The sequence below is a fragment of the Lissotriton vulgaris genome, chromosome 5 (assembly GCF_964263255.1).
Source record: "Lissotriton vulgaris chromosome 5, aLisVul1.2, whole genome shotgun sequence".
In the NCBI taxonomy this organism is placed as follows: Eukaryota; Metazoa; Chordata; class Amphibia; order Caudata; family Salamandridae; genus Lissotriton; species Lissotriton vulgaris.
Genome location: NC_141693.1, coordinates 1,044,324,868 through 1,044,343,704, shown reverse-complemented (window position 1 = coordinate 1,044,343,704; position 18,837 = coordinate 1,044,324,868). Strand labels below are relative to the sequence as shown.

The window sequence follows — 18,837 nt, the reverse complement described above, 5'->3', positions numbered from 1 at the left end:
ACCCCCGGGACATAGTGGTTTCCCTGTCTGCAGTGGTACTCTCACTTAGTGGGAGCAATTTCAAAGCTCCCGCCAAGCAAGAGCAAGCACAAAGTCCATTTCCAGTTAGTGCTACTGCTGCTAGGAGCGGACTTGTAATCTGTTTCGCTGCCAGCAGTGAAGTGGGCAGGGAAACAAATTTAAAATTTGCTCCCGCCGTACAGAGCAGCATTTTTAGCTGCTCCCTGTGGGCGGGAGCAATGCTGGCCATCGCTAGTTGGTTAGAGCTGGCAGGGCCATGGAGGACTTTGAGCTCCCACTGGGCCCCCAACAAGGACACAGTGGGTGCCCTGGGTGGGCACTAGGCACCAACTCTTTCTTGGCCCTGGGGGATGAGGGTCATGTGGCCTGATATTGGTTTAGGGAGGGAAGATGCAAGCCACCCTCCACCTTTAATCATTAGCCGCTCTCCAGGCAGTGGGGTCCCCGGGCCGAAATCGGCATGACCCCCTCCCCCTTTTCAGCTAAGGCCGGACCCAGGGATATGGGGTACCAGAGGTCAAAAATCATCCCGGGGGGGGGGGGGGGGCACCGGCTTCCTCCCCCTGTAGTTAATGGTCGGGCCCCAGACAGAATAAGTGATCAAAGTGCTCCAATCCTTTAGGTCCCTGGCAAAAATGGGTGACGTCATGCTTGGACCCAGTACAACATGTACAATAATCTGTGCAAGAATCTCTGATGCCGCTAGAGACTGCTGTTAATCCAAGGAACACAATGTTTTCACTGCAACAATAAAATACTCCTATTGTAAGAGAAGGAAAATGTGCAGGAATCGCTTAGTGTCCATTGCATGATGGCATCCTAACTGTGAAGGAATCCTGGACATGCCTGCATCTGAAACCCTAGTGGAATAACCTGCTGTCACAGTTGGACCCCTCTGGTACAGTTTGAGTCATGCACTCTTGTTTTCTAGAAAATCAGGAAGGATTTAGCATGATGGAAACAGTCAGCTTACTTAGGGAGGTATATGTCCATGGCCATTTCAGCTAACCCTTATTTTCATAATGGATAACAGGCAGGTGGCCAAAAGAATTCCCAGGGGACAGGTCAGTTCAGGATGGATAGTATCACACTAAGCCTCTACGATCATTCATTTGTACAGAGTTTTGTGCAATCTTCAGACCACAACTTTGCTCTAGCAAATCAGGGTTACTAGTACCCATCAGATTGTACAGTTAGATGACGAGAAATATGACAATAATCAAGGGAGAACTTGCTGTTACTGATTGAACCCAGGAGCTCTGGGTTATGTGAAGTGGCTGATGAAATATTCTTGCTTTTTTATGTATCTTATTGCCATCATCATCTGAGCCGTTTTCCCTTCATTGGTGCCCTCATCTTCAACCGTAGGCTTTCAGATTAGTCAATTAGAGGAAGTTTGAGGAGCGATGATAGGACCTGTTTGTCCAGCTGGATCATGCACTTCACTTAGACTTTATCGGGTCCCAACAGTGTAGGCTAGGGAGTGGATGAAGTAACCTTCCACTAGTAAGAGCGTCTACTTTTCTCTTTTCCCTTTTCTCCTCTTGAGGGTTCGGAAGATCATTCAGGGAGAGGCTGAATCTTCTTCTGGTGCTGGCAGTGGAATCCCCATAGTTTCTGGACCCCTGATATTATTCCTCTTTTCTCATCATATCCCCCTTCAGCTGAAGGTAACAGCTTGGAAGTTGAGTGGCGAGACCTCTACAGACAGGTCACATTCACAGACGTTGTTCCTTTGACATCCAAACTCTATACAATTTTAAAAACTGTAGATTTACACTTCCACCATGTGCAAAACTGGGACCTTACCCATGCAACACGCAATCTTCAATAAGTTTCTTAAGAAGCCTTTTTAGTCAGATGCCTTTTTTGTGACTGTCCACATATGTTTCCTTTCTTATCGAATAGAGACAGATTGGGGAACTGGTCGAACTAGCTGTAGCAGAGAGTCAAATAAGCAATTTGAAGGATAATGTTCTACTGCCTCTGCTGTCTCCAGTCTAAATTTCTGATCTAGAGAAGGGCTGTTAGATCGCACTGGCAAAATTCCACACTGCTGAGGTCAGTGTGAAAATCCCTCTTTTTCCTGGACAATGACAATTTACAAGGGGCACCACAGGCTTGAAGAAAACTCCCTACAAGTTGGGACTAATTAATTGTTCTATGCTTTGGGAGTTAATTTCCTCAAGAAGGTATAAACATGGCATATGCTTGACAAACATTCAGTGCTCGGAAGAGAGCTGCCACATTGGTACAACATTCACAGCACAGAACTGTCTGTGATGCAGGCAGGAATATCTGAAAAAGGGCAGATGTATCCAACGGTGGCAGAGACCAGGGCATATGGCTGACTACCCTGGCAGGAGTTTTGTGAACGCCTATACTTTCAATATCTAATGCTATACCTTCTTTGTTTTAGTCAGGCTAGCTATATCAGTGGTTGGTGCATTCCCTTTAACATTTCTGAAAAAGAGAGAGGTGTACCAACCTGAACCGTATAAGACTAGTTATCCACCTCCAGTCTGCTGCTCTGTTTCTACCATCCCAATTTTCCCCTCACAAGAACCTGAATGCTCTCTCTTCAAGATATTTTCTGTGTAAACAAGTCTCCTCCTGGTTTATGCAGGGCTTGTTATGAAAGGTAAGCACTGGGGTAAAAAAAAATCTTAATTGCATAATGCACAATTTTGAGAAATTACAAGAACCCACTAAAGTCCATTTCACCTTGTTTCCACATACAGCAATAACGGCAGACTTTTGGATACCGCCATATTTCTACTTATAAACTGAGAAAAGGTTCTTGCATGATTTCTTATGCCTTTCAATCACTTTTATCGTTTTTATAAATGAACCACTGTCCTCGGGATGTTCACTCATTTCTTTAAACACCCCAGATTACAGAGCGTAAATAATAAGCTTATTTTGCTCACACACACTCATCGCAGCTGTGCAACAAATGCTGAACGTGTAATTTCCACACCTCAATTTACAAATTTAGGATTTTCCAGTAACGAGAGATGGACCATACTACTGCAGAAAGTCTGCAAGCAGGGGGACTTTTCTTAAGTTTAAGGGCAAGGACTGGAACATTGATTTCCCACTTGAGAATTGCACTGATTGTCAACATTCGCAAATCCACAACTTTGGTGTACTCCATGCATGCGTTCTTCCAGCCTATTTATATCAATAGATTTACTCCTACAAAAAGTTGAGATAAAAGTGCATAGTAGGTGAATGGTTCACTAAAAGAGCCAATATTTAATGGTGTGTAAGGTAAAGGCTTCTCCACCATGAAAAATATTTACCTCCTTGAGGAAAAATACTATTAGTTCCAATGCTACTCTCTCTCTCTCTCGCAGTCACTGTGATTGTGCCCCAGTGTCTTATGTATTGTGAATTCCTTTACTGGTTATGTGTCCACTGACCTAGCTATAAACGGGGTGGGGCATTCAAATTTTGGGGGGCAATATGTGAAACTTCTGGAACGGTAAAGGTCATCCTGGTCTTGCTTGTCGTGAGACCTCCCCTTGACTCTAAAATCCTGTCAACCATGCCAGGGATCTATGCGCTGAAAGTCAGTGATGACTGCCACCAGGAAGAGGTGGTGAGGCAGCTGGAGGAGGCACGGGGAGTGCACGCGGTGGTAATAAAAAAAAAACACTTACAGCTGCCGGCCACCTCCCTCGTTGCGCCTCGTCCTTCCTGGTCCCAGCAGGCACTGGGGCAGCGTCACAGACTCCCTGTCCAATCCCCGTGCTGCATACCAGTGTGGGGATTAGCCTGAGAAGGCTGAAAAGACGCTCGACTCAGACCAGGGAGTCTGTGGGGTTTCTCGAGCCTGCCTGATTGATGCAGCCAGCCTGGAGAAACCCAAGTGCACATGTGTGTTTGGCCGGCCTGAGCCGGCCAGTCAGGTACATATGCACACTGAGGGAGTCCCATGGTACTCCACCTCCACATACCCTACCCTGCCCTGCCCCTCCCTGCACAAGCGGGCTCTCTGCAGGCAAATGAAAAATAAAACGATGCTAGAAAATAGTTTTCTTTTTAATTTGCTGCTCTGAGCCAGCCAGTGGGGCAACGCTCCTCTGCCATGCTGGAGGAGCCGCCACTGCGGAAAGTGTTGACACAGTGGAAACACTTTCAACAGGAGTACATTTTGCAAACTTGCAATGGTGGCCACCCACTATGTCATGGAGGCTGGTCTGTACAGTTTTTTTGTATTTTAGAAACAAACTACCAAAGCAGGGTTTATTTCTCAGAGAAGGAAAAAGATTTGACGGCCCTCACACGCAGCCCATTCCGTCTGTACTTGGTGACCATTGATGACTCTTCATGTCCTCCAACACCTGCATGGCGGTTCTGAACACGAAAAATATGCATCAAAGAGCTAGACCTTCAGATAACTTGACTTTGACCCTAGTGGGTCCTGTGCCCTTTGTTGGCTCTGCCATTAGACTTCTAGCAAGTCTCAATGGGAGGAGGGGGTTGCACATTAAGTGGAGGGGGGGCTATGCACCGCTTATTTACTGTGGTTTACCCATAATGTCAGACTCTAAATGACCCCTGAGGGTCTAAGTGTATGGCAGTGCATCATATCTTGCTCCACAAGGTGTATCATTTTGGGATATTTAAACATGATGACTATGTAATCCTCATAAAGGGTTCAAGTATGGACAGGCCATTTATTTTATTGAGCATTTTCCGAGGGAGAGGGGCACTGGAGACTCTTGAAGCCATTTTAAAGGCTGACTTGAACACTTTTGCAAGACCTGCTGCTGGATTCCAGTGAGGCCCTGAAAGGGGTAGTTGTGAAAAGAGAATTTACAAAATACAAATATTTCCTGTTCAAAGACAAAAAACACAAACAAAGGCAAGAACCTTGAACAGTCTGTTCTGTTCTTGACCTGTGCATTCCATTACTGTGACTCATTTCACAGTCCATCGTCACATCCTTCAGGAACCGAAAGAGGATTCTTTCTCACGGTTGATCCGGGGCTGTTGTGTGCAAGACCTTCAGTCCAGCCAACCACTTTCATCCATCACTCAGGACAGACCCTAGTTAAAGGCTTGACTTATCACCACCACCCTGTCTTCAGTACTGCTTAGAGTTCCAGCTTTACACCCTCTTTCGGCTTCTTGATCACAAGGCTCAAACTATTAAGTACAGGCCTGAGTTTCGGCTGGGACCAGCAGGAATGCCAGGCATGCAGCTTTACGGGCGTCCATGCACAACTGGGAGCCATGGGCAAGGAGTTCACGAATGACAGCAACTGTCACCACCCCTACAATCCCCTCTGAATGAAGGGCAACAATTGTGCACTGATTTATTAAGGGTAAAACTGAAGCTCAGGGCAACTCTTTGACACATTGGATCTAATAAACAAAATAATACTGTGTGTGCTGCTAAGGGTGTGCTTTATGCCTTCTAATACCTGCATGCGTACAGATACCGTCTCCGTAAGTTGTGTTTAGGCCAGACTGCCCACATAAAATTAATACTTGCGATAAGAAATGTATTTCATAGATCTGGTTGCAAAGTCGTTATTCCCATGATTATCAGTACATATATAATTACAAATATAAGAATTCATTTTAAAACATAAATCAAAACGTACCCGCCTACGAAACATTCAAATTCAGTGGCTAAAAGTCTATTCAGACATCACACCATGTACCATTATTAACAGAAACAGATTTGCAGGTGTTGCTATCAAGCAGATCACAGACAAATTAGCAAGCGCTGAACCAACGAATAGGTGTCATTTAACATTTCAATTCTATTCGGACACTTCCTGGCCCGAATACCTTGCTTTATAAGGTGTCCTACCTCCCAAACAGGTACAGCCCATTGGCCCCTTCTCTCAATAGAGGCCAAGAGTTTATATACCAGCTGGGAATGAACTAATCCCAGTATCTAGGCCAGATCCACCATACGCATCTCAATGTCATGGACTTCGGCGCAGTGGTTTTGCACAGCAGACATATGCAGGATGCTTCTTAGCGGTCATTAGTTCCTACGAGACAGTTTGAGATGTGTGCTCCAAGTTGTACAGTGGCAAAGCGTTCCATTACCATAGCCATAAATGAGGCCCTGAGGCCCGTGATGGGATAAAAGTTTGAAAGTTGCTCAGGTTCTCTTTATTGGCGGAAGGATTTTTTAGCAGTTCGTTGACCTGGCCTGTTCATAGGCTTGCTGGAAAATACGTGTGTTGAAGAGAAGCATTGGTGGCTCTTTTAATTAGGGAAGCTGAGTCGAGACAGAAAAATGGAGGGGATTTTAAGACATTGATGATTTTATTGGAGACTAGCAGCCCGCCCCAGCGTTGCCTGGGGGCAATAAGGCTTCAGGGCCAACCGCCCGCCCAGGCCCCCGCCCGCCCCGACATTGTCCGTGCATGCCCATGCACGGACACGGACCAGGCCCCCCTCCCGCCCCCCTCCCGCCCCGACTCACTCCCGCTCCGACATTTTCGTCTGTCTGCCACACTTCACCCCCCCCCCTGGGACGCCTCCCCCTGCATCACACAGTCTCGCACTGAGAGTTTAGGAAAAGCTCAAAAACTTTCCCTTTCCTTACCTGTGCCGCCGCTCCTCACTGCACAGCTGCTCGTCACTGCACCGCCGCTCCTCCTTCGTCGTCATCACGCACGCCGCATCGCGGTCATCACGCACGTTGCGGCCAGCGCTAGGTCCCGGCCGGCGCTACTTTCAGGGGACTACTTTGTTTTCAAACTTATTTTTTTTAATTTACTTTTTAAAAAATTTTTATATAGCCTATGTCCATCTACACACCCTGACGTTTTCATAGATGTATCGGGTGTGTAGATTGGCGCTGTGGTTCCCGAGTTTACCTGGCCAAAAGGTGCAAGTTCTCTCTTTATAATAGTAGTATAGATGAGAAAACAAGGCAGCTGCATTGGGTTTGAGGTGAAAGAGAAAGGACAGGCTTTTATTAATTTTGTGAGTAAGACCCGGTCTTATTTTCCAAAATATTTCCATGAAATATTTGACATGTGTTTCATTACTCGAAAGAGTGAATTAAATGTGAGGTAAAGACAAGGAGGAACATTTAGAGTTTCTTCAGTTGGTTTCCGCTGTGTTCCTTTAGACTTTGAAGTGTGCCTTAAGAACGGTTTCCCATCCTTTGCAGGGGACACATGGAGTGCTCCCCTCAACCTAGATGATTGACTTTTGAAGTGAAAGGTAGTTCGACGCTGGTGTGATCACTCCGCCTAGAAGTGGTATTCAGACTTCACAATATTCGGATTCAAGGCAGTAAGCTCTAGGATCAATTGGTTGCGATGTTACATTTCTCATAGGTGGGTTTACAAGAACAATGCTGAGATCCTTCTCCCAGGGGCGTAACACAGGTCCCCGCAGCCCCTGCGGTGCGGGGGGCCCCAATCTCCAGGGGGCCCTCTCGGCACTGCACTCTGGCCAGAGAGCTCCTGATTGAGCCTGGGGGGGGGGGCCTCTTCGTACAGTGCAGGGAGGCTCCCTCAATTTTCGTTACACCAGTGCCTTCTCCTCTAAATTGAGAGATTTGCCACTGTCCAAGATGCGCTTTCTCCCCAACTGTTGTTGAAGGCCAATGGGAAATTGTTATCGGAGACTATGATTTGGATTGCCGTATAGTCAGTTGATTCATCTTTTGGTGATGTGGCCAGGGCCAGAGGACATCTTGGGTCACTGTTCTCCTCCTACGATTATGATGAAGTGATTCCACTGCAGTATGTGCCTTAACACTCAGTCATGTTTTACACAAATACATAAATAACGATTGCTTTTGAAAATAAAAAAAATCTTTTTAAAATAATATTTGGGGATTCTTGAAGCCTATTTAGAGTTTTGTGAGACTATCTGTGATTATAGCGCCACTGTTCAACATCTGAAGTGATATTTTTGTATGTACTTGTGCAGATGTAAATTTGCTCCTCTTTTGCTATTAACTTTTTTCAGTTTTACATTTAATGGGTGCATACTGCTTCCACCTATCACAGTACAAATTCGGGAATGTATATGAAAATTAGAATGTGTTCACTGATTAGTTTCCTTATGTTAGGATTTTTCTGTTCACTTCCCAAACAGGAATGTTCTTTTAAGTAACAATACCCAAATAGTCCAAGAAGACACCTATAAAATATCTTGAGGGATAGTTCACTTACCTTACATCTCTTATGAGCAAGAGTTTCTCCGGTCGGTCTAGAATGGCTAGAAGTGGCTTAGCTAGGTCCTCCACTCCTCCTTCCTCGACGTACTAAAGAAATGAAAAATGAAACCGCTTTGAGTGCTAGGTTCATGCAGTGGCTCAAACCCAACCCCACAAGAAGCAATTGAACGTGAGAAAAGGCCAGCAGTAGTAACACACTGACAGCAGGTTTATGCGGAGGGATTCGTTTAGCATAAAGGTATGATGCTGTAAGTCAGAAATAAACAGCCTGCACATTTGTACGGTATTTGAAAGACACTCTGCAGGCAATGTTGAGCACTGTCAATATTTTCACAAAATACCCTCTGTCAGGCCCCCATAGTTAGTACAAATACAATGCTTATGAATAGAGTTACCAAATGATTTCTTAATAGAGAAACTTAATATACTGATGTTTAGATGTAAGCATGGTTGGGCTTATACCAGACTATTTTGGTCGAACACTGAGCACTCCTAGGCCTCAGTTGCTTCCAACATCATGTCTCCCTGCAAGCCTCTGTCATGTCCATCACAGCAGAGTTTGATAAGGAATCAAATGTTCCAGTTCACTCCTAGGTTTCTCACGGGTGTTGTGTTTTCAGAATCACATTAGAGAATGAGGTATATGATCCTATCAGTACTTTAGCTTAGATACAGAGCACAACTTCCTGTCAAATTAGCAGGGGTGTAGCTTCAGAGGGGTGTTTGGGGTGCGACACCCCCAAATAAAAAGACTCTTGGCTTGGTAGTTGTGTCTGGGGCCCCTGAATTGAGTATACTATCTCTGTGTCAGTTATCTTCTATCTATACTACTATTATAAAGAGAGAGCTGAAACCTTTGAGGCGGGTAACCACAGCACCAATCACAACACCCAATACAACATTGTAAAGGGAAGTTGCAGCAGATGGACATAGGCTATACAGCTGGCCACCATATACATTAGAAACATCAAAGAACCTTAGGGGTTAAGTAGTCCCTTGTGGGCGTGTCAAACTCCACTTGGGCGTTGGTGTGGGCGTGTCGTGGGCGTGTCAAAGTACACACAATATTACTTTGTGGGCGTAAACCGTTCTCAGAGGGGAGCGGACGTGTCAAAGTAGACACTCAGAGGGGCGTACCACAACAGCGTTGTCAGAGGGGCGTGCCACAAATTTAATAAAAAATGGCAGCGTCATTCAGTAGCACGCCTTTCCATTCACGATCCACCTTGAAGTTCTAATCACTTCTCACACGTCCGTATACAAACACCAAGGTGCGCCGCATTCATGCACATTGACATTCAGGCGAAGTTAATCATACATAGTGCAACCTTTGTGGGCATACGCGTTACCGTTGTCACACCGGGAATAAAACACAATTAAAATAAAAAGGGGCGCGGCTTGCGCAAGCAATGTGCGCGCAAATTTACGCTCCACCTTGCCCTTCTCATGACGCCACATTACTGATATATAGTGCGCCGATAACTTTGTGGGCGTCTGCGTTCTCACAGGGGGATGCACTACAATTACGAAAAAACAGGAGCGCGGCTTTCACAGACGCCGTTCTGATCACTTCTCACATGTACCTCTTCAAACAACAAGCTGCGCCGCATTCACGGATCCTTGACATACAACCGACAATTTTTAAATAACAAAATTAACATTCACTCATTTAGGTATGTTACATTTCTCACAAGTCGCTGCATGAAGAAAAATAATAAAGGGGCACACAAGCGCCACATTCACTGACCGCGACATTCACGCTCCAACGGCTCCAGCGGAAACTGAAGGCAGCCAGCCAAAAAGAAGATCAAAGACACTTCACAATTGACTTTTACTCCGGGGCTCACACGGGGCCTCAAAAGAGCCCTCGCAACCACGGGATCAGGCTGTGCACTCTCACTCTACACACCTTAACGTGAAAGACAACGCGTGCGCTGGGACTCAAACCAGCCCTCGCAAGCACAGAACCACGCCGGCCAATACTCAAACCTGAGGACGCACACAGAACCAAGGAGCTGCAAATACAGCCCAACTAAGAAGTCACATATGACAAACGCTGCTACTAACACCGTGAAATTTTACAATAAAATAGAATTTACCATTACAAACATACACACATAACATTCCATCCCCGGACAACGTCGGGACGGGCTGCTAGTATATATATATATATATATATATATATATATATATATATATATATATATATATATATATATATATATATATATATATATATATATATATATATATATATATATATATATATATATATATATCTATATCTATATCTATATATATATATATATATATATATATATATATATATATCTCCATTTGGTGGATGACATGCAAAATGTGATACCAGATAATCTGGAATCAATATCAGATTCACTGCATGTCAAAATTGTGTGATCCCAGAAACATTTTATTTTACAGAGGCTCCTTTTTTCTTTATTATCACATATGAACACACTTTTAGATACTTGGGGTCAGAATGCGCACAGTAAAGCAACTCTAAGTTTTGATTTAATAGACTGTTATGTTTCTCCATCTATAATAAATAAGAGTCTAGGCCATATTTGTATTTGTATTTGTATGTGGTATTTATAAAGCGCGAACTGTCGCTTCAAAAGGAGCATCCTGGCGCTGATGCAGTGTATAATACAATATTAAAGCCATTACAAAACTGTCTGACAGACTGTAAATCCAAGTTTTTAATTGTTTCCTAAAGGCATTCTCCTGAGCCAGAAGTCTGAGGTTTTTGAGCATGGCATTCCATGCCTTAGAGGCCAGTACGGTAAGTGTCTTACCTCCCTTGGTTTTGTAATTAAATCTGGGGATGTTAATTAGGATGCCGGCTGCTGACCTCAGGCATCTTGAAGGGTTATAGCGAACAAAACGTCTCGCAAGATACTTTGGACCTATCTTGTTTAAGGTTCTGAAAGAGGTCAGCAAGATCTTGAAGAAGATTCTCTTATGTAACGGCAGCCAATGCAAGGTCTTAAGTGCACTGGTGGCCGAAGATCTTCTGGGTAGTTTGAGTACCAATCTCGCTGCTGCATGTTGGACACTTTGAAGTTTTTTTAGCGTGGATTTTTGGACCCCGGCCATCAAGCCGTTGCAATAATCCAAACGCGATAATATCAATGCTACTGCCACCTCTTTCTGGAATCAGTAGGCAGAAACTCGAAAAACTTTTTTAGAGATTTGATAATGCTGAAGCAGCTTCCTGCTGTGTTCCTTACGTGCTGATCGAAGGAAAGAGCGGAGTCAAATAGGACCCCTAAATTTCTTGCGGTTTCCACTGATTGGGGTGGAGCAGGTGAGTCCTCAGGCCACCAGTCCTTGGGACAGAACTGAACATCTTTTCCCAGAGGTAAAATCTCCGTTTTGTTGGCATTACATTTTAAATGGTTGGTGTTCATCCATCCGAAGACCTTCATCAGACAGCTCTTGAAGTTTTGTTCCATATTAATGGAATTTTTATCCATAGAGACCACTAGCTGAGTATCATCAGCGTATGATGTAACAAGTATCCCATGTGACTCTATTAGTGTAATAAGGGGGATCATGTAAATGTTGAACAATAACGGGCTTAAGATGGAACCCTGTGGGACCCTAGATGGAACTTTTTTTTCTTTGGATAAAAAAGAGCCTAAAGAGACTGTTTGAGATCTATCAGTCAAGAAAGATGTTAACCATGCCAGGGCAACTTCTGTAATGCCTATACTTCTCAGCCTGTCAAACAGGATCTCATGCGAGATGGTGTTGAACGCTGCCATGAGGTCCAATAAAATTTGATAGAGTCAGTAAGCTCGATAAGAGCAGTTTCGGTCAAATGTTTAGGACGGAAACCTGACTGTTGAGGATGTAAAATGTTATGAGTGTCAACAAAAGTTTTCAATTCTTGGTATACTATCTGCTCTGTAATTTTACCCAAGACAGGGAGGAGGGATATTGGTCGAAAGATTGGATAGGTCCGTGGTAGATTTGTTAGATTTCTTCATTAAAGGCTTCACAATTGCCTTTTTCCAATCAGGAGGAACCACTCCAGAGCTGAGTGAGGCATTGACTATCGCATTGATAGTAGGATTAATTACATCAATTATCTGATGAAGTATTTAGGGAGGGCATGAGTCAGAGGGGGCTCCTGATTTACAAGCCAGAATGACCTCACGGGTTTGCATAAGGGAAGCCGATTGAAAGGCACTCAGGGTGTAAAGTTTGTTTTCCCCCGGCCTTAGATGGCTATTATCATAGGGGGGAGGAGGGACTGGGAAATCTTTCTGTATTCGCTCGATTTTCTCCTCGAAGTAGTCGGCAATCTGGTTGCAGAAGGTTGCCGAAGGAGGAATTTGCGGCTCCAGAGCTTTTGGATGCGTGAAGGACTTCACTATAGAGAAGACCGTTCTTTGCTTCTGCTCTGCCTCTTTAATAGCATTGATGTAATGTTCCTTTTTGGCCAGCTTAATACTGTCCAGGTAGGATTTCCTTTGCTGTAAGTAAAGGGTTTTGGCTGATTGATCACAGGTTTTTCTCCATTTCCTTCCACTTTTTTTACATAGTAAATGGCTTTCTGCTAACACCTGCGAGTACCAAGGTGCATTCAACTTTTTCCTAGTGCCCTTGCTGGAACGGTTTGTAGACAGGACACGTTCTGCAATGACTTGGCACATCCAAGAGTGAAAGTCTCTGGAGTCCTGAGTAGCAACCCCAGACAATCTAGCAGCTTGCGACTGTCTGGGGGGATTAGATTTAATACATTCAGCCACTCTCTTCCAGTTTAAGTCAGAAGTAGGCTGCTGACTAGTCCGCGAGGTTTTTACCGGATCAGAGACACAAACCTTGAAAGGAATCAGACTATGGTCTGTCCAAATTTGTGGAATCGGGGTGTGTGTTTCCAGTGCGGGAAAATTAGAACAGACACCATCCAGGGTATGTCCGGCGGAATGAGTGGGTAGCAATACAGATTGATGCAGGCCAAAAATATCTAGGGTCTGATAAAAATTGGTTGCTTGTGCATCAATTTTTGATTCCAGTTGCAGGTTGAAGTCCGCCATGAGTGTAAAATGAGGGTAGCGCAGAAGAAGCTGGCCTAAACTATCACCTAGTGAGTCTAAAAATGAACTAGCGTTGCCTGGGGGGGCGATATATCAGTCCTCCCGAAAAGGAGGCTGATGCATTTAACATGACCGAGAAGCCCATTCCTTCTGCTCCTTTGAGGGGACCTAAATTGAAAGTGTGACACTTAAGGGAAGTTCTAAGAATTACAGCAACCCCGCCTCCTCTTCCACTCGGTCTATCTAGCCTAAAAATAGTGAAGCCGGAAGGAAGGGCGGTTGCAAGATCAGGGTTACTAGTGTCATTGAGCCAAGTCTCGGTCACAAAGAAGAAATCCAAATCCGAATCAAGAATCAGGTCCCTGATATCCAGGCTATGACAGCCTAGGGAGCGTGCATTAATCAGGCCACCCATAAATTTGAAGGGGCGAACCTTCGAGGTATCTACGCCTAATATGGACTCATAGCATGGCCAAGGTGTGGTCCATTTACAAGTATTGCATGAGAAGGGCCCCCATATCTGCTCCATGCGAGGACAAACAGAACATTTACCACTATCATCCCAAGTGCGCAGGTCATTTCCATTATAAGTGCGTGTAAGTAAGGTAGGTAAGGCGAAACTGTGTGCACACTTACCTAGATTTACAAAGAGTGTCGGTCCCTCGCGATGGAGTGGTGAGCCGGCAGTGTTCGTGCAAGCCTACTTAAGGTGAAAGCACTAACCCGATTGGCTGCTGAAGTCATGTGCAAGTGACAGAAATGGAAGAGGGGCTAAGAGTGTAGGGAAGTGGGCGGCCATCTTGGAATGGTCGTCGGGGTAGAATATTAAGGGAGAATTGTGTAAGGAAAAGTAAAAAAGTGTGTTATACAGGGAAATGCAAGAATAATAGAATAAGAATACAGAAACAATCGTACTGGTAAACTGCAGTGAGCACCATTCTAATTATTTAAGACAAGAGAATTATATGAGGGAGGTCCAGTCCTCCAAAAGGTTAAGGCCAGAGTTCAGACTATCTGTCTTGAGAATCCATTTGAGTTCCTCTCTGTTAAGGATTCTTGAAAGGTCGCCGCCCCTTGGTGGTAAAATCACTTGAGAGAACACTGTCCATCGAATGTCATTTTCATTGTGACCCTTGTCAATAAAGTGTTCAACGAAGGGGGCATTCGCTGTCTTACAACAAATCCTGCTTCGGTGCTGTGATATGCGCAACTTGATTTTCTGTTTCGTTTGTCCCGCGTAAATCATGTTGCACGGACAGAAAATGGCATAGATGAGATTACATGTATTGCAGTTGGTGAATGTCCTGAGCGTATTTTTTACATCATTAAATACAAATTCTTTACATTCGATGGTATAATTACATACAACACAATTCCCACACTTGGAGTGGCCACGGAGAGGTGGTAAGGACCAAAAATCATCAAGTGTGGTGTTGGGATTGTCAGCAGGAGGGAGGGCTCCCCTTACTAGTTGGTCATTTAAGGTTTTGCTTTTTTTAAATGCAAACATGGGCAACTCTAAATTTGGATTACCGGCATTCAAAATTGGCCAGTTTGTTCTAATTGACTTGTGGATGTTATTCGATACCGCAGAGAACATGGTGACACACACCAATTTCTCCTTAGCCTTTTTGGGTTTGGGTTCAAGCAAGGTCTCACGCGGGCAATACCAGGCCCTTTTCATGGCATTTCTGACCAAACGGCGCGGGTAGCCCCTAAAAATCAGTTTGGCAGGGAGTGTTTTAGCCTCAATGAAGTAATCTGTTTTCTGTGAGCAATTCCTTCTGATTCTAAGGAATTGTGAGTATGGGAGGCTATCTCTTAGAACTCTGGGGTGACTACTACTATAGCTCAACAAGGTATTACGTTCTGTCGGTTTGCGAAAGAGTGATGTAAAAAGGAAACCCTCCTTGTGTTGGAATCATAGGTCATGAAAAGCAATGCTTATGTTACTATGGGTGAGGATGAATGTAAGACCATTAGAATTATTATTGAGCCAGTGACGGAAAGTTTCAAGGGCATCTGCAGGACCTCCCTAGATAAGGAAAATATCGTCTATGTAACACTTCCAGGTAATTATCCCTTGGTGAAATGGGTTGCTAGGGGACAGGATAGTGTTACATTCTAGCCAATCCATATACAGAATTGCTGAGGGAGATGTGGCACATATGTTGTAATCAAATCTGGCCGGGCAAATGACCATGATGAAATCTTTTTAATACTGTGTAGGTACATGTGGGCATATTAGGACATGTGGGGCCCAATACGTCTTTCAAGGCGTTTGAGATTTTTTGCAATTGATGCTTTTAATTTCGCTCCGTCATGTAATGTCTGATATAACGAGAGCTCTGATTGCTTATTTGCACAAACATAACTCAAATGTTTTACCCTGATTTAAACTTTGTATCTTTGTTCTTTTTTAAACTTTTTATCTGTAATGCTTTTATGACTTGCATAATCAAATAAAGCTTCGAGGATGGTGAAAAGATGCATAATGACAAATAGTTTTACATTTGTATACCAACAGTGGGCAATAACAGCTAAGAGAAAGTTTTTCACAAACACGTGCTAGACTCGCGTTTGAGGAAAAATAAAACAAATATATCGAATAGATTCAGAGAAAGCAACTTGCCCTTGACAACACATTGTCTGACAGCAGCCTGCAAGTAACAATACATTACCCTCTGGTAAGGCAGAAACTGCTTTGCCATGAATGAGGCAAATGGCCTATAAAAAAGTGATAAGACAGATAGGACTGGTGCAACTAGACTGAATGGGAAAATGTCTTGAAGCGATTAAAGGCAAGGACAGGTACATAACACAAGGTCAGCAAAGGTGAGTTTATTCCAGGGATTTTATAGAGACTTAAGTGGCAGACCAAGATAAGGTGGAATAGTTACTGCAAAATGTACAATTCAATTTGCTGCAAAATGAGAACTGAAAAGATTCAACGCTTTCAATTAACATTTCAGAATAAATAAAACTTGTAACTCAACCACTAAAAATGAACAAAGCTTGTGAACTACATTCTGGCAACATTTAATAAACAATATACATTGGAAATCTGACACAGATTCTCAAAAACAAAATACAAGCTCTTTTTCAGGTACTAGTCACAGTATCTACGACCAAGATACGCATCACATCCCCATCGCAATCCTATCCCTAGTATCAGGGCCGGCTCTAGGCTCATGGTGGCCCTGTGCAAGGAGCGTAGGTGGGGGCCCCGGAAGAGGGGGTCCGGACGGGGCGGAGCTCAGGAAGGTGTTTTAATAATAATAATACGTCCAGAAAAGTCGTTAGATGATTGACCAGTACCTGCGGCTGCTCCTACCCTTCCGAATTCGTCTCAGAACGATACAATTTAGGAGGAGGAGTGCATTGTGACACACGACATGAGGGACTGGGTACACAGACAGCTGCAGTGCCAGGGCCATGACAGGGGCACCGGACCCCCACAACCCCCCAGAGAAATAATCGGTGGCTCTTTGCCCGGAAAAAGTAATATCGATGCCATATCGAATATGGTGTCTTACGCTTGGCGGATGGCCAAGTCCGTTGCAGAACTGCATAGCCACCTCGTGACACAACAAGCGTTTAACTTTTGTCGAAATTTGCTGCTGCGTTTTGTGCACACAGACGCATGCATTCGTGAGTCAGGTCTCGGTTATGCATACAGAAGTGGCATGACACACTTGCTTATGAGGAATGCTTGCATTGGATATGAGGGACACAACATGTGTGACTGCGAGCACCAGAAGTGACTAGAAGGACTGCAACAAGTGAATAAGAAAGCTAGCAGTGAATATGAGAAACACCAGGAGCGAGTATGAGAAACACCTGCTGCGATATGAAACACCAGATATGGATTTGAAGAATGTCACAAGCGAATACGAGGATCAACGTAAGTGAATATGAAGAACCTAAAAACTTATTAGGTACAGCCTACTGAACACAAAGAACCCCATAAAAGAGTATAAAAGCTGTCTCAGGTTAATATGGAAAATGCCATGATTGAATATGAGGAAAGCCACAAGTGATTATGAGGCACATCGCAAGTTAATAATTGAAACACCAGAGCTGAATATGAAAAACACCACAACCGAACATGAAGCACACTACGAGTCAATATTAGAAACACCATAATCATATATGAAGAACCACGCAAGAGAATTTAAAAAAAGCACAGAGGGATGTGAAAAATGTCTCACCTGAATATGAGGAACACCACAAGTGAATATGAGGTAGGCCATGAATGAATATGAGAAACAGTGCAAGTGAACACGAAGAAACAAGGAGAAAGTACGAAAACCTACGGGAATGTGAAACATGCCTCAAGTGAACATGACGAACGCCACGAGCGAGTGACTATGGGGAATATGACAAGTTATGTATCAGAAACACCACAAATAAATATGAAATAAATATCTATGTGGAATTATCACACTTCATCCATGAACTGTCAAGAAAACTATTACGGGGCCATTTAAGATTACAGCGTACCTCAGGACAAAATGAACAGACACAATCACTCCAAGGTTCAAAGCCAGTGCCTCCAACAGGCCACATACACACATAAATACATGTAGGCAACTGGCACAGCATCGATGAAGCGCATCTCTTGTCACCAACGTCACAAATTGCAGCGAAGGTGAAAGGAGACTTTTTAAGTACGTCACAAAGGAAACCGTTGGACAGAGGCCATATATTTATGGAACACAGGCCGCAAACTGGACCAGAGAGGGGCATTCATCCGTGACTCGCCAGATAGGTTCGGCTGCATGTTTATTTACGCAGCAAAGGCCATAAGCCACAGACAAGGGCCTGCCAGCTGTCAGGGAAAATGAATTCAGGTTTCTTTCCAGTTAATTTATCTAATTCTCATAGCTGCCAAGGTTTCAGATTGTTTATGTGTGACATTTTCATAATTTCAGTGCAATTTTGAGTGACATTCAACGACTATGAGTGACACCTTTTCGCATGCAAAACCAAGCAATGAAAAAGCGCAAAACATATAAATAACAGACATTACACCCATTTGGGCAACAAAAACTCAAATATTCTAAAACTGCTGTAAAGTGCTAGAAATGGAAGGGCACTAACCTAGTAAAAAGCAGTAACTCCCAGATAATGCTCATAAAATACAGTTTTGTGAACGTGTGGTTCATGTTCTTTCTTTCCTTCTCCTCTTTTTTCATTTTTCCTTCCTTCCCATTGTGTCATTTCCCCATTTCCCTCTCTAGTACTTCCTCTTTCTTCACTCAAAAGGTATCAGTGGTAAAAAAGGGTTAGCCGTGTAGCATCATTTGGGATCAAAGCGTGCATGATGTTACTGCCACAACCCCAGGCATTTGTCCTGACATTTTATAGACTTCCTCTGTATGCTAATAGCACCAGGAGGCCTTATCGATCCAGAGCCCCTGTGCAGGCGTCCATGGAGGGCGAAAGGGCGCCTGAAGCTGCCACCGACCCTGGAGACTCCCGTTCGGGACAGAAGCAAATCTGTCCATGCGCAGCTATTAATGCATAATTGCTCTAATTACGGCTAGACACGGTGATCAGGAAGGTGCGGCTAAACCT

The 18,837-nt window shown here is 44.0% G+C and overlaps 1 protein-coding gene across 1 annotated transcript in view; it reads right to left on the bottom strand.

Moving 5' to 3' along the window:
* PDZD7 (PDZ domain containing 7) overlaps window positions 1-18,837 on the bottom strand; it is a 721,728-nt gene that overhangs the window by 251,088 nt on the left and 451,803 nt on the right. Inside the window, exon 11 of the mRNA XM_086922676.1 lies at window positions 8,190-8,281. Within this exon, the coding sequence (XP_086778802.1) occupies window positions 8,190-8,281 (92 nt within the window). The remainder of the gene's footprint in view (window positions 1-8,189; window positions 8,282-18,837) is intronic.